The following is a 19,915-nucleotide window of genomic DNA, read 5'->3' as shown; positions in this document are numbered from 1 at the left end:
TTTTCTCAATAGATTCAGATAAATGAAATTCTACTGTGTCTGCATATTATTTCAGCTCCTGGGATAATCATCTACATCTCCTTTTACTTCTCAATAATCTTTTAATACAAATGAAAGTCCATCCAAGCGGTATAATACATGTTCCTTATAATTAATAAGCCATCGTTAATTATAATTAATTAACACGTATCGTATTATTGGTATAAATAGCTCTAGCCAATTTAGAATAGACACCGTAGGTGATTCCTAAAAGTGATCCAAGCCAATCAACAAGATGACGACTGAGCGTTACCGGGAACTGGAAAGCAGTTCTCGGTGTGACGATCTCCACTTCTCGGTCTCTGTCATTTTCCACTTCATCCTGCAGTTCCAATGGTTCCAATGGTTCTAAGTCTTCCAAAGGTCGAATATCGTTTACCCAATCATCGTTTGATGATCCTAAATACGTGACTTTTAATTCAGACTTCTTTCCTGGATCTTCTTTGTCCTTCGAGTTCTCTTGCATTCGATTGGACCAGATTAATTTAAGCGCTTCGACGTCTGGATTCGGTGTATCCTTGGCCAAAATTTTCTCCACGTTACTCGTGTTCTCTGGCTTTCGAAACACGAAGTTGTACGTGGCTCGCAATTTCCCGAGCAACTTATCCAGTGGTTTTGCCTCGGTGTTAGTTTCTTGCCTCGGAGTGCTCGTTTCTTCTGGGATCGGGAACAGTCTCGTGATTTGTGGCTTCGATTGCACTCTCAACGTGGAGAGCTGAAATACAGATTTTTACTTTTATTCTTACAGAAACCTTGATAAATTAATATTGGCGAAGAGATTAATGTTTTTCTTTTAAATTCTCTTCCTTTCTTCTGTAGAAGATTAAAGTATTTTTCTAGCTCGACTAATTTATTTTTGGAGTACTGATACATTAATTTTGCTACAAAGAGTTAACGTTTCTGAAGTATTAGCTTGTCCCAGAAGTTTCTTTCGTTTTATAAGGAAATAATAGATGCGCAACATTTTTCGTTTTATATTACTTCATTGAATTATGCATGATACATTTCGTTCCATTATTGTTCTATTACTACAAAATGGATCATTCATAATTAAATTTAACGTTTCTTCGCCGCGACAATCTAATACTTATCGAGCCTTCATACAGAGCGGATGATGGAAAATTATAAAGCAATTTTTTTGACCAGATTTACGTGTCTTATCATCCTCAACTGCAATCGCAAACTTTGTATCATAACTCAGAAATTTCGCCACTGAGTTTCTAATTTTAAAACATACGAGACATAAATGTATCCCTTATCTGGAAAGATGAAACCTAAGCAGATATTTATTCTACGTACTAAATGTCACGATGGATAATATACTATAACCTTGGATATTTTACATATTTTTGCATCTCGCACACATTTTCTATTTGTATATGGTAAGTGTGCGTATTTTCAATGCAATTTCGTGAGCCAATGTACGAATAAATAAACTGATACGTGAGAAAAAGCAGCAGACGAAAAGGAAATAGAATTCGTGATCGATAAGCGTTGTACGATTGAGAAACAAGGACAGAAACGTATCTAACAAAATGATTTATTGCGATACAAGTTTACATTTGCAGATAACGCAGTGCACTCTTGACCCAATCAGAATCGTCTCGACGAACTGGGAGACTGGTTACCATCTTTTAATCATCGTTCTCGAATCGTAATCTCTCAGAGTGACCGTAGCTTTTACACGGTTTACACAGCTCGTGAACGCTGTATTATGTGTTGTTAAGCTTTGTTTTATTTCAGTTCACACGCTGAAGAGTTAGGAGGTGTGAATCCTATAGTCTCGCGGGTGTCGTAGCGGACAGTTGTTGTGTTTATCGTCGACGTGTTAGGCAGATAAACGCTTTCTGCCAATAAATCGTCGAATAATTGTCCAGCAACGCAGTTTTTTTTATACCATCTGGAATTCACCAATAGTGTTGATCGAGTCGTGGATCTGATTTGACGCGATAGACCATTTCATAAGGTGCGGACCTTGAATCTTAAATTTTTTATTTAAATAGTGTGATTCTTATTGAGTTGATTGGAAAATTCGTTGCATTTATTCGGCATAAATTGCTGCTGATACACGTTCCAAAGATATAATTTCAAAGCAAGAGAAAATTAAGTTTTTTGAAGAAAAAGATTCTACGGAAATAGACTATTTTTCGTTTCTTTTTAAATTTCGCTTTTTCGAATTTTCTGGACGATGTAATATCAGTCGGTTGGTTTTCTAAAAAATGGGGAGACATTGGGATTTTATATATTTTATGTATATATGTATAATTTGTAGATTTTTATGCTCTCATGAAAAATTTAAAGACACATACAGTGCATACAATAAATAGAAATAGATATAATTCCCGAAGTGTAATTGTATCGGATCGAATAATAAATTCGTTTGTCTTTCACTAACATGCATTTCGGAGAACGTAAAAATGCACGTATCGCGTTAATCTACCGGAAATAATCTATGATTGTAGACTGTTAGGTAACTAGTAATGGTTAAATAACGATAATTATGGATTGTTATGATCACTGATGTTTCTCACTGATATGATGTTTCCATTCTATGCAACGTTGCATTAATGTTGCAGTAGAGGCTGTTTCAGAGGAGGTGAACATAAAATTTGAAACTGAGTTCAGTATACAGAAATTGAACAGACACATTTCAAGGTAAGTTATATTTTTAAAAATTAAGTCAGGTCTAAATTAACGAGCTTTTTAATATAGAAGAAGATTTTTTATTCTTTTCTAAAAAAGACGACTTATCAATTGCAAAAATCTTGTGTACAGGTTATTTCACTAAAAGCGGTCGGCAATTTGTACATTAAAGACAGTCAATTACGCTCCATACTAAAGGAAGATTCCTAATTGAGAAGGTAAAGCTTTAAGATCCCCCTTACTATACAGGTTGTTACATAAATAAAAACACCGTGAAAATAATACCGTAGTGTTTTCATCTTACTTTTCTTCTTTTTTTCATGTTAATTTACTTCCACTTCAAGGTCTAAGAAGATACCACAAGAAAGATGTTGCGATTTTCTCGCTTTTTCCTTGCTGTCTTCATGCTCGTTGCACTGATGCATCTCTCTCAGGGAGAGACGACAACAGAGTTACCCTTCCTCTTGGAGAGAATAAAGCAAAGCGTTAAAGTAGGACAGGCCAAAATATACAACACTGTGTTCGATTTAATGACACACACGACTACAGAGATGAGTACTACGACGATGGAAGAAGATGATTTTGAATTGACTAACAGGCAATTAATTGTAGTACCCAACAGATGCCCGTCCGGCTCTGATCTCATACGGGGAAGCTGTCGTACAAGAGTTTACTGAGGTGAAAAATGTAAAATCGAGATTTGGAAACGTCCTATATATCATACCATATACTTTTAGAAAATTCTAATAATTTACTTTCTTTATGACTTTTATCAGGAGTAGAATAAAATATAGTAGAGTCGGGATTTTGAAACGCCCTATACATCGTGGTAATATATTTGTACGAATATTCTGTTTTTTTTATCCCAATTAAAATAAAATATATCAGATAGATAAAAGTCGATGTACAATTATATATATACTTTCATCTCCATTTTGAAACATCTTGTACGTACCAAAGATCGAGCAGCATCACGTTCGATTATCTCAAAGGAGATTGAAGAGAAAGCCGGATACTAAATGCGACGTAATTATCAAACACTAGTTTCACGCGAGTTTCATGAAATTTGACAAGAATGTGCGATGACTTTACTTTTTTACTTTATGGTTACTTCAAGGTTATGTATCCATTTCTGTCGGCCATATTGTATACAGGGTGTCTAATTGAAACGCCGATGATCTCTCGTGTAAAAAAAAGAGGGAGAGATGCACGTAAAATGCGTTTGATTTTTGGGAAACGACGGCTGAGTGTTTCTTGTTGATTTTTTTGTTCTATCACTACAAAATGGATCATGCATAATTCAATGAAATAATATAAAGCAAAAAACGTGCATCTATCATTTCCGTATAAAACGAAGGAAACTTTTGGCACAACCTAATACTTATTTGAGATGTAATTAAATCATTGGAATTTCTCACCTGGAAGAACTTTTTTGAAAAATTTTGTTGAAAAATTAGATAACTCTCGAAAATTATCGGGTGGAGACATTTTTTGAAAGGATTATTCGAAGAACCTAACAATTTTTTAAAATCTTTGCTCAATAAAATTTTCCACGATTACTCAGACTTTTAAAATAAGAACGCAGATGTTCGTTGTGACGGAAGCAGGGAAGTTTCGCGATTAAACGACAGGAAGATTGCGAATGTTGCAAACAGTTTGCCTCTCAGATTCCTTTTCTTCTTCTCTTTGAACTTCTTCCGCTACTTTTATTACTTTAATCGAACGTTCGGAAATTAATCCCTTGTCGAAATCAAAGCTACAACTATCATTCTGTTCAATGAATCAAAACTTGCACAAATTCCTCCAAAAAAATCCAAAGAAAATCGAACTTCTCGCTTTATAATATTCCACCCTTTGAATGTCACATTTAATTAAATCCAATAACTATAATGAAAGAGTAGCGTTCTTTCACGCAAGTTTCATTTTCTAACTGTACTTTGCATTTCGTATTTGTATGCATCTTTGCACACTTACACCTGTCATAAATGCATAAATACTAGTAATCTACTAATTATTAATACTCGAATGATCTAAGAATCTAACAATGAGAGAAGGTATGGAATCCCAGGAAAATATCTACATGTTACTAATGCAATTAAGCTGTATAAAATTGTCGAATGTTTTCAAGACAGACTACGATTTCCAAAGGAAATATTTAAAAAAAAAAGAAAGAAAAGGGAAGAGAAAAGCTAATTACTAGACTGTGCATTTTGATGCATTTGTGGAAAGTTTGAAAATGCAGAAACACGCAGGGTGCGAATAATTAAGAAAAATGTAGAAAATATCCAGGGTATAGTAATCTCTATAATATTCAATGGGTAAATTAATTTTCTATCTAGGTTCCATTGTTTTAATTATATTCATAAAAATGTGAATTTTACTTACAGAAAGAAGGAAAAATCCAAGAAGTAGAGTCTTCATATCGTCTTAAGCCGGGTCAAGTGTTCCCTTTCGATGATTCCTTTGGTCGAAAGTAAGGCAACAACTGAAGGACTCATTGATTTCAAAATCCATTTATACTGGCGTGCAATGCAGCGGCGTAGCATCTCGTCGCGTCTAATTCGATCACAGCAGCGAGGCTATTGTTTTCTGTCCGCGCCTCTGCCTGCTGGACAAACCATTGACACGGTGTTGCCTAATGGAAATCGCTATTCGACACACGTAATGCTGCTCCGTGGACTCTGCCAACTCATATTGTTCAACCAATAAACAATATCGTGCCGCGGGTCAAGGTGGATCAAAAAAATTCATGGGATCTGTGGTATGGGTTCGATGGTGTCGATAGATGGATCGTAGAATACGACGCTATATTGGTTAGGTAAAAGTACATATAGATACTAGGTCAGGTATATATACAGTGGCTATAAAAGGTACTGGCACGAACCCTTATTTTCCAACGAAGCGTTTTCTTTCTTTTTTTTTTTTATCGGATTTGCATTCTATTTTCATACATAGTAATGTAATGTATATACATTATAGTAAATTATAGTATATACTCGTATAATTATAGTATATACTCGTATGTAGTAAATGTATATACATGAACCTAATTAATCAGAATAAATACTGCCGCTTAAAATTTTGCAGCAACCTTTGCTCTTTAGACGAAACGAACTTCTACATATATTTTTCCGAGAAATAAGAATATTATAATTTTCAGAGGAGCTTCTGAAAATAATCCACGTTCATCGCATACGTATGTAGGTGTGAATTTGAATTTAATATTGATCAGTATGATTTGGTAGTACTGAAAGATCGATAACGAAACACGATTCCATGATGTTTAGGTGGATATAATAGGTGGTTGGTAGAAATTGCACATGGATGTTATTGGCATTAATTAGTCCTCTGGCGTTCAGGCGAAGATCTCAGTTTAGTATTGATCGGTTTGATTTGGTAGTATTTGAAAGCGGATAGTAAAACATGATTCTATGGTTGTTCAGGTAGGTACACATGTAGATGAGTACTAGGTAACATGTAGATGTAGATAAGTACTAGGTAATAATAGATCTTTGGTAGAAGTACATGCTATATATATATATATAATATGTATACTGTTTAGAAATAATTTGTTCCATGACGTATAGATGTGGATTTGATCTTCGTTTGATGGATTGTATCGAGCTTTGATTTGGGTACTTAATATGTATATATTATGTAGATTATAGGTACGTATGTGTTACGTTAGTTGATACGTATGAGTCAACGTCTTAACAACGCTTTACCAAAAAATCGGACGTGAATCAACTTCATTGTATTCGGAATTATTGAGTCATCCTACGGATTCTTGCGGTTTTGCATCCTTTTTAGCTTGCAAACGTACACTGCCCTCTTGAAAATTTGATACTTTGATGTACTTACGTTAGTTGCACTCGAAAATAGTATCTTCATAAATATTATCAAGAAAATGGGATCTAAAAGGGAGATTTGTTTTAATACTTGCATCAAATATATTATAACGAGTACTTTATTTTGTATATGTTGTATATTTTTGTATATTATGTACATTCTGTGCGTTTTCGGATCCTTGAAATTCCCATAAATCGTATTTGATATTTTTCATTCTACGTTTAATCTCACGCAGTTTGTGTGTTTCCACCGGTTTGAATTTCCTTTTTAATTTCCATTTTAGTTCACAAATGCACGAAAATCCGCGATCTAATTAAAACTAGACTACAACTACGGAAATTCATATTTTTGAAAGCGTAATTAAAAACGTAGAACCTCGGTAGAAAATCGCTTTTTCCCCCGTTAAGTAATTATGGAAAGCGCTATTGTGTACCTTGGACATTTTATATGTTTCCTCATAACGGATGCATTCTGTGCAATTTTTTGCATTTCAAATATCCCACAAACGCATAAAAACCCGCAGTCTAATTATAACCACTAACATCTATTCTATTTTCGATATTTCATATTAAACTCACCATTTCATATAAATCTTACGCGAGTTTCGTGCATTTTTACGTATTATGCATGCATTTTGTATATCTTTACACCTTTAAGTTTCCCGTAATTGCGTAAAAATTCGCCGTCGATTAATCATTTATCGACACATGTCATAATGTCATGTAACGTTAATGTCGAGCATTATGGGGAATAACGCAAGGGTAACAAGGGTCTTAGGTCTTTGTTCAGCATGCTGGAAGGGTTGTCGAGATCTCGAACAGCCAACGATGTCCTCATTCTTGCGTCTTCTCTCGTCAACTCGTTTCGTTCCAGCAGCTTCGACAGAATCTTCTTCAGTTGTGGTCCGATACCACCCTCCGCGGAACTTTGTAGAGTATTGAGAACGTCGTCAGAGAAACCTGTGTATTTCCCGAATCCCTGCTTCCTGGCATCCTTGCTCAACGAGTCGTACAGGTTGGCGAGTTGCTGAAGAGTCGCGCTCGGTGGCACCTTCGAACGTCTTAGGTAACTGCTTAGGCTTGGCCTTGGCACTTGCGTCACCTTCTCGCCTAAACGTGTGAATCTGTCGAGGAATTGGTTGAATTGGAAAGATTAGAAAGTTAACATATTCGGTAAATATAATTCAATATTGACTTGGATTTTTTAACGCGTTCAGTCCAGCTTATTTTGTAATGTTGCGCTGGGAGTTATTAATATTGAATTCTTGATAGTTTATTTTATAATATATTCTTTATCAAGAGATTGAAATTTTCCTTAGTCTTGAGTCACCTTTGAATTGTTGTTAATTAATTTTCTTACACAGTCTTCTACTTTGATTAACTAAGTTTCTCTCGTATACTTTATTTCTTTTTTCTCGCGAATGTTTTTAAATTACTATAGGATTTTTGACGATCTATTAAAAAATCGGATGTCTTGATTATTTTTAAACAATACTTCCATTGTTACAAATTTGTTTCATTAAATTTCATTTTCCTTTAATTTTCTATCAGAGGGGCAAGATGCTATTGATATCGTTTCTTCTCAATTATTTTGTCAGTTTTTAAATTCTCATAGTATTTGGAATGTCGAATATGGACACGAAGTGGTAAATTATTTGATTGAATTATCGTCGAAATGTCAGACGTAACGTAATAAAATTTTTCGAGGATAGACCTTTCAGTTTCGTAACGAGTATTTGTACTCGAAGCATGCTTGTATCTACATTTAGTTAAGCAGACTTTTCAATGAAATTTGAATTGATCCCAGCAACCGAACGTCGAGCAGTGACAGCCTTGTTACGGCTGCTGCATTAGACTATGTTTATTCTGCATTAAGTTTGCCAAAGTAAATTTCAAACTCGAATGGGCACCCGTTAATCTATAAACGTAGCACATTTGCTAGACGTTTCTGAGATATCAATGCTGTTCCGATATCGAAGTATTCAAATTTTTCTCGGAACTTATGACTGTTAATAATACGAAACGAAGTATAATAAAAAAAAAATACACAGGCTGCAATTACATCTCGATTTTTAAAAACCAATTACGAATTTCATTTATTTCATTGTAGTTTCATCCTAGCACTTTCTTGCATTGTTCTATTTTATTAGTAAATCTTTGCACCGTCATCGTTTATTATTATTGTTTACCATAATTATAATTATTATTATTTTATAAACTGTATATACCTGCTGCATACCAAATTGTAAATTTTTAAAATACCAAGCTGCTTCATCTCTGTATCAAATCTGTCCTCCCTTTCCAAGAATCTCTTCCATTTCTTATTATTTATTATCATTTCTAAATAAACCAAACTGAATATTTCTTCAAAATAAGATGAGATTGTAAACGAAGATGCTGAAAGATAGCAATTTTTGGACCTGCTTGCGAACGAAAAATTCTCTCAGGGACGAAAAATGTTATTTTAGCCGAAATGTGATGAGAAAGTTGAAAAAAAAAATGAGTGCGAAAGATGAAAGAGTGGCAACGCTGAAGCTTATCCGTGTATTACGTTTGATCTTAATTTTCTTCGAATTCTGATCCACTTACAGAATAATTATTCATCTGTATCGACATAACGATTCCTCGGCGATTCTGCTAATAAATCAATTGCAGTTTGAAATCGAGTAATTCCGAAGTAGCACCAGATCGTTGCTACGTGAGAACAATGGGCAGCAATAATCTTGTGGTACTTTGGATTTGCTCGATTCCAAGTTTCAATTGATTAATCGACAGAATTTTCAAGGAAATATTTCATAAATAGTTCAGCATCTTGAGAAGATGAAGTTTAAGCGTAGGGTAAGTTTGATCGCTGCCACTTTTTCATCTTTGCACTCATTTTTTTCAGCTTTCACGTTCCGCATAAATGCTAATAACGTATCTTCTCCTTGACAGATGCTTTCAAATATCCTGCGAGAACTTTTCGCCCTGAGGAAGGCCAAAAAATGACCATTTTTAACATCCAACCTTCTAAAATGCGGTAAATTGTCTCGTAATCAAACCGCAAATTTGTATACATTTATGAAAAATTAAAAAATTCAAAAATGCATAGGGTACACGCGATAAAAGATATCGTTGCCCTAGTTCTTAACTTTTCTAACTGCATTTCTCAACGATGAAAATTCTGCTTGGGCAACAACGAATATTCAGTTCTTTTAGCTCCCAACTCCGCGTAATAATATTAAACTTCATAAACTTTAAACTTAGTTTTCTCGTATTAAAAGCTCGCGGGGATAGAACAATGAAGAACCTAAACGAGGATATAGAAAATAGCTAAAGTACATTGTTCGGTATAATATTCTGTAGATGAAGATCTTCCCTGCATGAAAATGTGAATTTCTAGAAATATCCGCAGTCCGCTAATGTCTGTACCTAACAAACGCTCAGCAAATCCCTTTCTTAAACCCTGTCATCTATTCCTCCGCCAAAAAGCAAATAAACTTTCTAACGAAAGGCTTCACCTTGTCTCGTCGTCCTCCTCTTCCACGTTCTCCATTTTCTCCACGGGAATCCCATCCACGCTTTTCGATTCCTCGAAATGATCCGCGTCTGCGAACTTGGACGGTTTAGGTTTCAAGATCTGATAGACGTCCTGCACCACGCTATCGATAGTCGGTTCTTTCTTCTTGTCGACGTTCGCAACGATCGATTCGGGTCTCGTGGAATCATCAGGATCGCTCGACGCAGTCGTCGTTTCCAGCTTCGTTTCCGTGCTCGTAGGAGACCAGGAGATCCATTCGTGATTCTCCTCGGGGACTTCTTGATTCGTTTCTTGCACGGCGTGCACACGTTCCGGTTCCTCGTAATTCGTCTCCGGCGTCGCGTAGTTGGTTTCTGGCGTTTCCTCGTTCACCTCTGGCGACTCTGGCTGCGTCGAGGGATCCTCCATCGATTGCTGGTCAATTTCACCTGGCTTCGACGTCTCCAGCGCTACCAAAGTCTCCGCGCTGTCTTTCGACGATTCGTCCACCTTGGAGTCACCTGTCCTGTCCTTTGACGCCTCTTGCGTCTTCGATTCTTCCTCTTTGTCTGTCACGATTTCTTGCGTCTTCGATTCGTCCATTTCGTCGGTCGACGTTTCTTGGGTTTTGGATTCTTCCGTCTTATCGTCGAACACTTCTTCGACCTTCGACCCCTCCACTTTGTCTTTTTCCGTTTCTTGCGCGTTTGATTCGTCCGTTTCGCCTTCCTGTGCCTTTTCTGCACTTGGTTCTTTCATCTTGTCGTTTGTTGTTTGTTCTACCTCGACTGCCGAATCTTCGGTTTTATTCTTCGAAGTTTCCTTGATCACCGATACTCCTGTTTTGTCGTTCGACGAGTTTTCCGACTTGGATTCGTCCCCCTCGTCCTTCGACTCGTCCAAGGATTGGGATACTGCGATACTGCATATGGTCGAAGGATCTTGAGAAGCAGTCTGTTGATCTTCAGCTATGAAGCTAATGGGTGAAGTGGAGGGGCTTTCTGTGGAGGTGGAACTCTGCATAGCCTCTTCTGATTGAAGAAGTTTCAGTTGTTCGACGGCGTAAAATATCACCTGCGTTAGAGAAGCGGATCGTTTTAACGAGAATTCGATCGATTTGATAGTCGTGGAAATGTTGGATCTACACACGTGTTTTAATATATTCTTCTGATATTAATATCGAATTGACAATTGGCACGTATTATTATACGTATATTTTATATATATCTTTATAAATATTAATAGTAAATTAATAATTAGCCTGCGAGATGACTACAAATATAATATAATAAATTATTAACTAACATTTAATTCTATAACAACGTAGTTTTGTATTAATGTATAAACTAATAACAATATATCTGTTTAGTGGAGATGTTTCGTATGAAAATATTTCTTCATTAAGCAGCGCTACTTGATATAATTAACGATGATTCTCACTTGCATGGCTGCCGGAAGATAGGAATCCGAGTAATCCGGCTTCGAGAAGGCTGGTGGATTCTTAAGGACTCCGCAAATAGCCTAAAAGGAGCAGTTATAATTATCATAAATGTGTCGTCAAAAAATATAAGCAGAAGTCTTGACGCAAAGGTCGAATGAGATTCGCGCGCAGGTTTATCATATCGTAACGAGTGTTCTACTTCGGACATATCTCATTGAACATATTTTATCACGTTTTTTCTCAATTTTTTCACCTCTAAATTTTCCGTAAGTCTAGAAATATTCGCGGTATGATTATAAAGTACAATAGTACGGCGATAGAAGCAATTAAATGTATCTGACACTGTGAAGATCTGGCTATCAATGAACGCAGAAATTCGTGAAAATATATCGGGAACTATGTCTGGAATGGAATGAACGACTTCACGGTTACTTTGAGGGATAATTAAGAGGGAGGAGCGAGGGAAAAGTTCCGGCTTCAGAAAATCGTCAGCGACGATTCCTGGAGAAACGACGAAACGACACGAGAAACGGCTTAAACTCCGCTGAAACTTGTTCGTGAGTTGGTTAATTAAAAGCCGACCTTTTATCTGCCTCCGAGCAAGTAACTTTCGGTTTACCCTTCTTATCGTAGCGCTAGATTTTTGGGAAATGGCGGAATCGGTCGATTAGCGCGTCACGGACTGGCCAATGAAAATTTAACGAGAATATCGTGTTTGACGTTAATTTTGCCAATTTGCAAGCTTCAGTCGATTGAAACGAACTTGCCTTTGAGAATCTAATTAAAATTTAATAAGGACCTGTTATAAAATCTGTTTCACAATTTCCTCTGATTGTCTTCGTAATGGGAAATATCGACGTTCTTTTTCATATTAGAATTTCTTTTCAATAGATTGTTTGCAGTCGCATTAATCGTTGGAATAGATCGTCAGCGATACGTAAGTGAGACGATTGCGATGAAATTACGTAGGCGCGAAAAACAGACAAAAATAGTAGAAAAGTTTTAGTTGCGGTAACGCAAGATTTAGAGGGTGAAAACGCGCCTTAAGAGATAACTCGAAAACAGTTACAGATGGAAGAAGGCTTTGTCAACAAAGACCGAATGGCTTCTAACACGTTGAAAGAAAATACTGTGACTAACGAACGATCTTGAAAAATGTATAAAAAATTCCTTATCAAAAGGTTCCTTACATTTATCAGTAAACTCGAACAGATGTTATTTCGCTGAATATTCTACCTTACAAAATACAAATTGATACGATCAAGCTGGTAAAGTGGATCAAACAATTACGAATGAAACAATAGATTTATGACAAAATATCTGAATCACCTGTCGAGCCAGTAGAACCACCAAAAAGCAGCCAATAGTCTTCATATTGCCTCCTTAAATTTTCAAACTGGCAAGAGATCTCCACTCTCAAATCTCTGTCAAATCCGCCAAACTCCAAAAGTACTTCGGTAATACTCGAAAAATACTCGAAAAATACTGCAAATGTGCTTCGTGAACGTCTGAGATGTTTCACTGATTTCAGGTTATCGTGTTTTATTCGTTGAAAAAGTTAGTGAATCCGCGTCAGAGCGTCGTCGAAGAGCAACTGGAGGATCGAACCGGTCCAGACGAGAGCTCGTTTCGTCCGATTCTTCGATTTTCCACACTTTGGATCAAGGTTCGCGGCCGAGCGTCACCGCCGGACTGGTCTCGAAAAAGGCTTGTAACGGTTCCAACGTCGCACTTGTACATTCTAAGTCGCGAGTAAAGCAAGCAGAAGTGTTAATCGGAGGAGGAAGAGAACGAGAGTCGTCGGTTCGTTCGCGAACGTGAACGCGTGACACTTGAATTAAGTTGCACTCGGTATGCGTCGCGTGTCCGTGAACTGAACCTCGGTTTCCCGCTATGCAGCCGCCTTCGAGGATCGTTCTCCTCCGGTTTCCGGTTCGGATAGTGCGCGAACGATGACTCGTTTCGACCGTTCGATGGGCGGCTCTTGTGAACTTTGGGTGTGTTCCACTTGGTGAGTTGAAAGGAAAGGAACGATACAAATATTTTGTTTTTACACTTTGAATGCACATTATATTTTTGCATATTTTAAATTGCATCTGTACGTTTTGTAGGTTTCTACAATTCATCGTGAGGAAATTTCGTTTGAATAATTATCCCAATAATTGTGTTACGCGACGAATATTTCGTTAAAATATATTAACATTTGCTGGATAAAAAGGTTAAAGATTTTCGATATTTTATTTCTTCGTTCTCCTCGAAAAGGATAGAAATCGAAACGGGTCATTTTCCATTAGGAATTCTTTCATTTTTCTGTACGTTATCTATTACGATAATAAGTAATATAATTTATAAATAAATAATTCCAACCTACGGTTATATATCTGAGGACGGAAATGCTCGTTAGAATTACAATTGTATGAAAAAGATACTTCAATCTGGTTAGTAGAAGCACCATCGTGATTAAGCGAACATCATTTATCTTTATTCAAATTATAGTATCAAACTGGAACATCAATTTATGAAAAATTATACCTATGAAAACGTGAATCTTTAACGCACAATATCAAATCCCAAACATTTATCTTCAATGATTTATCTTACCTCGACGTCCTTCATATCTGGAACCTCTCCGCTTCTTTCTTTTTTTCCCACTTCCTTTAACAGCCAACGCTGTATTTCGAGATCGCGCTGCCACACGTAGAATGTGTCTGGGCGAAAGTAAATCACAGAAGAACGATCCCAATGATCGTGACTTTCGTTCTCGGAAGGCTACGACCTTGGACAAGGCCGTTGCGACGATTTCACGGAGGAGCAGAGAAAAAGGACAGGAACAAAAGCGAACACTGTTCGATGACTGCACCTTCAAGGCGATTGGGTTATGGATCCCGGTTGAACGCGATCATGAAAAGGACAACTGGTTCTCGATATGTGACTGGATCTCTATTTGTGGATCCATTATTCGTTTCTCTTTTACGAGATTCCTCTTGGAATTTAGGAATTTATTTCATTCCATCTATTATATTTATTACATTCGAATTTATTATACCTATCAACTTAAAATTTACAGATATATAAAATTTTATTTTATTTTTTTATTATTTTTTTGTTCCTTTTGTCAAATATATTTAGATTGTTGGAACAAACGCGATGCCTGTAACGCTATCTGAGAATTTGATTAATAAAATCTATCAAGGGACGATAAGAGAAGAAAAGATCGCGAATGATATGTGAAATATGATGTTTCTTATCGATTGTTAATTGTGATATGTATTGTGATTTTTATATGATTATATTTTATATTGTATTTCGTGATATGTATTTGTGATTATTAATTGTGTACGTGTTTTGGCTAAAAATCTGGAATTTAGAAAGTCACTTTTTCATACGTTTTATCCTTTTTGAGAATTTCTTTCAATATTACTTCCGAGAATTACTATGTTCCTTTCGTTTTCCTTCGTAGGAATACGAGATATTCTTCTCTAGAAAGCTTCTTAAGAAACGTAGTGTTCTGATATTTAGCTTTCGAAATCACGTTAATTAATACATAGCTTTTACATCTCGAAAGTACGAGCAGTTTGCTTACGAATTTGCGAGGACAGTAATTAGGAGATAAACAAAGACGTAAAGCTGGTTGTAAAATCATACCACCCACATTTAACAGTCCATGCAAGTTCGTAGAATCCATCTTAATGAACTTTTAGCTTTAACCTGGCTTTCCGCTTCACTAAAGATTCCTTCGATTCCGAGAAGTTTGTTGCAGTGAACGAAACCCATTTGGCAAACGCGGCGAAGGTAAGAGATCGAATTGAATATTACGACAGAAAGAAGGAAGTGGAGTTTTCACTTTTTAGTTGGATAGTGACTGGTAACAAACGACGAGTTGGCACGTCTTTTCGATAACGCTTGTGAATATTAAAATTGTTTCTCATACAAATAGGACGCAAATAGAAGAACGAAACTCGCCAGTAGATAAATGTACTTAAATCGCAGAGTGAATTTCAGTAAATAAAAATTGTATTATTAGATTTCAATGTCAATGGATTATTTTAATATTATACTATTAACTATACTTTATACAGATTATAATTATAGTGTTAATAGATTTCAGGTAAACTACAAAAAGTTTAAAATAATAATTTTACATAAAAACCAATCTACTGAAAATATATTATTATTGAGAATTTGAATTTTCATTTCAATTTACCAGTTACATGTGCAAAACAACTATAAAACAATAGACACCTTTTACAATATTCATCTTTTCGAATAAATAGATTAGAGAATTTCAATAAAATTTTTAACAGATTACATGCACAAAAACAAATTTAGTCTTCGTGCATTTTCTATGTATCTGCCCTCAAGAAATTAATCACATCGACTTACGCCCATACTCAGATTATATATTCGATATTTATTTTTCATACGCATCAACAATTTTAAGAAAATTCGTAATGTTCGATTTAAATGAAAAAAAAAAATTTTGTAAATATATATACAGATATTTGATATGATTTGTTGAATATTATCAGACGAGTTAAGTCGTCTTCACCAAACAAGATAGTTCGTATGTATCGTAGTAATTTAAAAGAGTTAACAGATTTGAACAGGATAGAAAATACGGCTAGAAGTTTCGAACACGCGAAGCATATATAATTTAGTAATAGTAGTGTTATCCAGAAGGTATGAGGGTACCTCCATTCGATAAGAGGAATCCTATGTACGGGAAGCGTTATATATTCAGACTGCCAGTTGCGGCATCGCTTCACGCAGTTGCATTTCGATTATTGCGCATCGTGGAAACTCCTGTGAACCGTTGGAACGTGTTTTCCCTCGACGGAAGTTGGGATTATCGTGGAAATCGATTTTCGAAACGATGTCGCCTGTTTTGCTCTTGATCGTAGTGGTAAGATACACGTTGATCAGTTTCTTTTTCTTATAACCAAAATTACTTACGCATATCGTTATCGTGGAAATTTTCTAACATTTAGTTAATAATATTTACACGAACAACGTTGTCTTTGCGCCATCCTTATTTAATACATAACAAATTTTGTCGAAACTTTTTCTTCAATTTTAATCTAACCATCGAAATGCCAGATTTCGGATATTTTATTTTCCTAATTATTGAAAATATGGAATTCTTAGCAAAATTAATATTGAGTTCCTGACTAATTAACGTTCACTCTCACTCTTGAATTATTCAATTGTTGGTGTTCACGTATTATATTTTTTTATGTACTTTTTATGCACATAATACATTCAATATATTTCAAATATTAGTTTTAAACATCTAATGTACATAAAATGTCAGTTAAACAATAAAGTGTTATAGGTAATTGTCTATACACCTCTATTTTGGTAATAAAATGTTGTCATATTTATTTTTCTATTCCCTTTGTCAAATATATTTAGATTGTTGGAACACACGCGATGCCTGTAACGCTATCTGAGGATTCGATTAATAAAATCGACCAAGTGACGATAAGAGAAGAAAAGATCGCGAATGAAGACTCAGGTGACCCGCCAGTTTTCGAACACATCGTTGAAAATGTAAGTTAATACCGAAGATGGTAGTCGATGACTAGAATAGTATAGATTTAAGAATAACACAGCACGTACTGCAGGATAATTCCGGATAGGATCTGCACGATAAAGCGCACCCGACTTTATAGCTGCTTGTTCGTAACAATAAAGTAAAACACTTCCGGCAGAACTATAAATCGTGTTTTATGCTCTACATAACGTAGACTATGAAACGAGAGCAACAGAAGTTCTTTATACGCTTAAAAAGATCTACGGTTGTTACCTTGAGTTTTTCTACTTCTGGCGTACATCCTTAAAACGGAACCCAAAAACTAAGAGGAATATAAAAAGTTTCTTCAGCAACGATCGTAAATTTCACGTTTCACGTTAAGATGTGATCTAAATCTAATTGGAAATCGTAAAGTAAAAGTAGTTTCTCTTGCGAAGTAAGGAATCAAATCTAATCTTAGCTGGTGCTGCAATCGATTAGTATAACTCTTCATTATATATGAATTTTTATTTTTAACTTGTTACTAGGAACTTATCTTTCGACTTTATTCTGTGTATAGTATTTAGTTTCAATCAAAATTGCTATTGATAATCGATAAGCAAATTGCTATTAGCAACCTAAAAGGTGTTCAGCCTTGAAAGCTAAATTCCAGTATTCCAAAAAACAACTCATTATCATATCTCAAGCAAATACATTCCATTCCAAATTCTTCGTTGCGATCATCGAGTCAAGTTTCGCTATTCCAATGAACAGTCTACCTGATATTAATTTTCAGTCTGACACCAACAGCACGTCAAAACCAAGCCTACTCGCCTGGTTCCTCACGCCATTGGCTCAGATCAACCCCCAAACTCTGCAGAACCGTGTCAGCCAGCTCAAGGAAGCGCTGAAGAATCTTGGACTTGGAAATCGTAACGACTCGAAAGGAAAGCAATTGAATAACGCAAACAATTTGCTACATGTCGCGAGTGTAAGCGATTCTGGCTTTTACACGGATAGATTGCAACCAGCTGGATTCTTCGGTGGAAATGGCTGGCTAGCGAATAAAGGTGGAATCTTAGGTCGTCCTGGAGCGATTCTCTCTACTGGTAGCATTCTCACAGACTATCCATCCGCCTATAGAAGAAAATAGGCGAATTTTCAGAAAGATATTCCTTCGAGTTTGATGAGGGATTAGTGGACCGTAGCGTAGAGGGATCGTAGCATGTCAGAGAGAGAGAGAGAGAGAAGATCGCAACGTATTTTATTTTATATTTGATCGAAGGAAATTAACACAGATGAGTTATGTGCAATGTCTTTAGTTTAACGTTATTTCTCATTTATTTGGAAATTAAAGATAAGATTTATGTTGCCGTGTTAATTGAAATAGGCGTATCTGTTCAGAAAGTGGTTTGGGGAAAAATGACTTTTAAGTGTTTGACAATCAGCCATCGATTTTACATACGTCCGAAATATGAACCGTTATATCTTCAATACAGATACCGCTTTCTTATTGAATATACACATAGATAAATGATTTTTGCGCTACCCGACAGCAATGATTCGATTTAAGCGAAAATTGCAGATAAGCCCTTTCGACTTAACACGGCGGGATGATTAACCCAATTTTTACATTTTATATACTGTAAATGTAATATTCTAATTTTTAAAGTAATAATCACTCTACTACAAGATTGTTGTAGTCTGAACAATAGGTACTTTCATCAATTTTTAGATAAAATTATCTTCTATATAATCGTATAATTCTAGTGCGAATTGATAGTAATTTTATGTTGTTTTTTATACTAGAGGAAGATCTTAGATCTGTGAGATAGTATGAACATATACATAGTATGAACATAATATATCAGCAACCATTGTTAAATAAAAATTGTATAATTTTTTGATTATTTCTGAAATTTAGCTCACTTCTAACAGCCCTAATTCCTAAAACATATAAATGGCGGTATTCATCGCACGATACATCACTCGAAACCATTCAATTCCATCTGATAAAACTTTCACCAATTTTCTATCTGGTTGTAAGGCTGTGCTTTGGCCCACTTTCCACGAACATCCAATATACAGCGTGTAACAGAACGTGTGCAATCCGCTTGAGGAGATAATTGTAATGAAAAAGGACCATAAATCATATGCTCGCGATAAACACAACATTTAAGCAATACTAAGATTCAGAATAGAACAAGCTTTTCAACGAATTCGGGATACACCAGGAATCATTCGCAGTATAATTGGATCCATGATAAGGCGTCCACAAATTTGCCTTGAAACACCAGATGGTCTTCTGAGCATCTTCTTTCTTCTTGTTTTTAAATGTACACTCAGTTGCCGAAGTGGGCCTCACGTGTATTGTTACACCCTGTACAATATTTTTACTCTTTGCAACATACTCAGTTAAGCAAATACTGGGCGTCGAATGAAAAAGAAAAATTGTCCGATTTGAAGTAAGAACGAGGAAGGTAAATGTTCGATATTAAACGAAGTTAAGTGACGTTTCTCTATGATCGAAATACGAAGGAAACGAAACGAGGAGGACTAAAAGGTATTGAGAGCAAATAAATTAAAGTACTTAGATAATTCTGGTGGAACGTGCGCGAGAAATTCTTCTGATAACTGGTGGTTCTTAGATCGAGGATGAGGACCGTGGAGAAAGCTTCCGATAAATAAGCAGCTTTCGCGAGACGAAGAAATTCCTTTGGTAGCATTCCCCTTCGATGACATCCAACTCTTTTTGTACAGAAGCTTTACAGTTTCTGCGCGATACTTCAACGAATCAATAACCTTCCGGCTTTTTTCGCTCTCCAAGTTACTAAATGAGGAATTTTGATTTCCCAAATTTGCGGAATTCCTCGTTATATCTACGATATTACGAACCTTCAGTTCGCAGAATTTGCCGAGGGCATCGATTTATT

The 19,915-nt window shown here is 35.9% G+C and overlaps 3 protein-coding genes and 1 long non-coding RNA gene across 8 annotated transcripts; 2 read left to right on the top strand and 2 right to left on the bottom strand.

Moving 5' to 3' along the window:
* Positions 1–81: 81 nt before the first annotated feature.
* LOC117161742 (uncharacterized) lies at positions 82–5,159 on the bottom strand. Its single transcript, XM_033343501.2, has 2 exons — positions 5,068–5,159; positions 82–754 (listed from the first exon to the last, which is right to left on the bottom strand). The coding sequence occupies exons 1-2, from the start codon at positions 5,101–5,103 to the stop codon at positions 176–178; spliced, it is 615 nt and encodes a 204-aa protein (XP_033199392.2). The 5' UTR covers positions 5,104–5,159; the 3' UTR covers positions 82–175.
* Positions 1,640–14,782, top strand: LOC117161748 (uncharacterized). 5 transcript variants are annotated; one of them, XR_013059872.1, is made up of 6 exons: positions 1,640–2,005; positions 2,616–2,694; positions 2,815–2,900; positions 3,027–5,000; positions 5,070–13,481; positions 13,582–14,782. It is a non-coding gene; the product is annotated as an uncharacterized LOC117161748 (long non-coding RNA). The 5 variants fall into 5 exon arrangements; XR_013059873.1 differs by having other exon boundaries at positions 1,643–2,005; positions 5,070–12,927; positions 13,002–14,782; XR_013059874.1 differs by having other exon boundaries at positions 1,676–2,005; positions 5,070–5,882; positions 5,970–14,782.
* ImpE3 (Ecdysone-inducible gene E3) lies at positions 6,649–12,939 on the bottom strand. The gene is made up of 4 exons (XM_076623706.1): positions 12,800–12,939; positions 11,470–11,550; positions 10,031–11,103; positions 6,649–7,654 (listed from the first exon to the last, which is right to left on the bottom strand). Exons 1-4 carry the CDS (start codon positions 12,842–12,844, stop codon positions 7,273–7,275), a joined length of 1,581 nt encoding a protein of 526 aa, XP_076479821.1. The 5' UTR covers positions 12,845–12,939; the 3' UTR covers positions 6,649–7,272.
* A 1,388-nt stretch (positions 14,783–16,170) lies between the features above and the next one.
* On the top strand, positions 16,171–18,694 carry LOC117162656 (uncharacterized). The gene is made up of 3 exons (XM_033344481.2): positions 16,171–16,373; positions 16,883–17,020; positions 17,779–18,694. The coding sequence occupies exons 1-3, from the start codon at positions 16,344–16,346 to the stop codon at positions 18,133–18,135; spliced, it is 525 nt and encodes a 174-aa protein (XP_033200372.2). The 5' UTR covers positions 16,171–16,343; the 3' UTR covers positions 18,136–18,694.
* Positions 18,695–19,915: the final 1,221 nt, after the last annotated feature.

Source organism: Bombus vancouverensis, chromosome 13, assembly GCF_051014615.1.
Source record: "Bombus vancouverensis nearcticus chromosome 13, iyBomVanc1_principal, whole genome shotgun sequence".
Classification (NCBI taxonomy): Eukaryota; Metazoa; Arthropoda; class Insecta; order Hymenoptera; family Apidae; genus Bombus; species Bombus vancouverensis.
Note: the sequence above shows the minus strand (reverse complement) of the source record. Positions and strands in the feature narration are given on the sequence as shown.

Bases quoted from the DNA above. Each gene is read 5' to 3' on its own strand.
- LOC117161742 (XM_033343501.2), bottom strand. From the start codon at position 5,103: ATGAAGACTCTACTTCTTGGATTTTTCCTTCTTTCT. The intron at 755-5,067 runs GTAAGTAAAATT...TCTGTATTTCAG, and splicing joins TTGGATTTTTCCTTCTTTCT to CTCTCCACGTTGAGAGTGCA.
- ImpE3 (XM_076623706.1), bottom strand. From the start codon at position 12,844: ATGAAGACTATTGGCTGCTTTTTGGTGGTTCTACTGGCTCGACAG. The intron at 11,551-12,799 runs GTGATTCAGATA...TGCTCCTTTTAG, and splicing joins TGGTTCTACTGGCTCGACAG to GCTATTTGCGGAGTCCTTAA. The intron at 11,104-11,469 runs GTGAGAATCATC...TCTCTAACGCAG, and splicing joins ATCTTCCGGCAGCCATGCAA to GTGATATTTTACGCCGTCGA.
- LOC117162656 (XM_033344481.2), top strand. From the start codon at position 16,344: ATGTCGCCTGTTTTGCTCTTGATCGTAGTG. The intron at 16,374-16,882 runs GTAAGATACACG...AAATATATTTAG, and splicing joins TTTTGCTCTTGATCGTAGTG to ATTGTTGGAACACACGCGAT. The intron at 17,021-17,778 runs GTAAGTTAATAC...ATTAATTTTCAG, and splicing joins TCGAACACATCGTTGAAAAT to TCTGACACCAACAGCACGTC.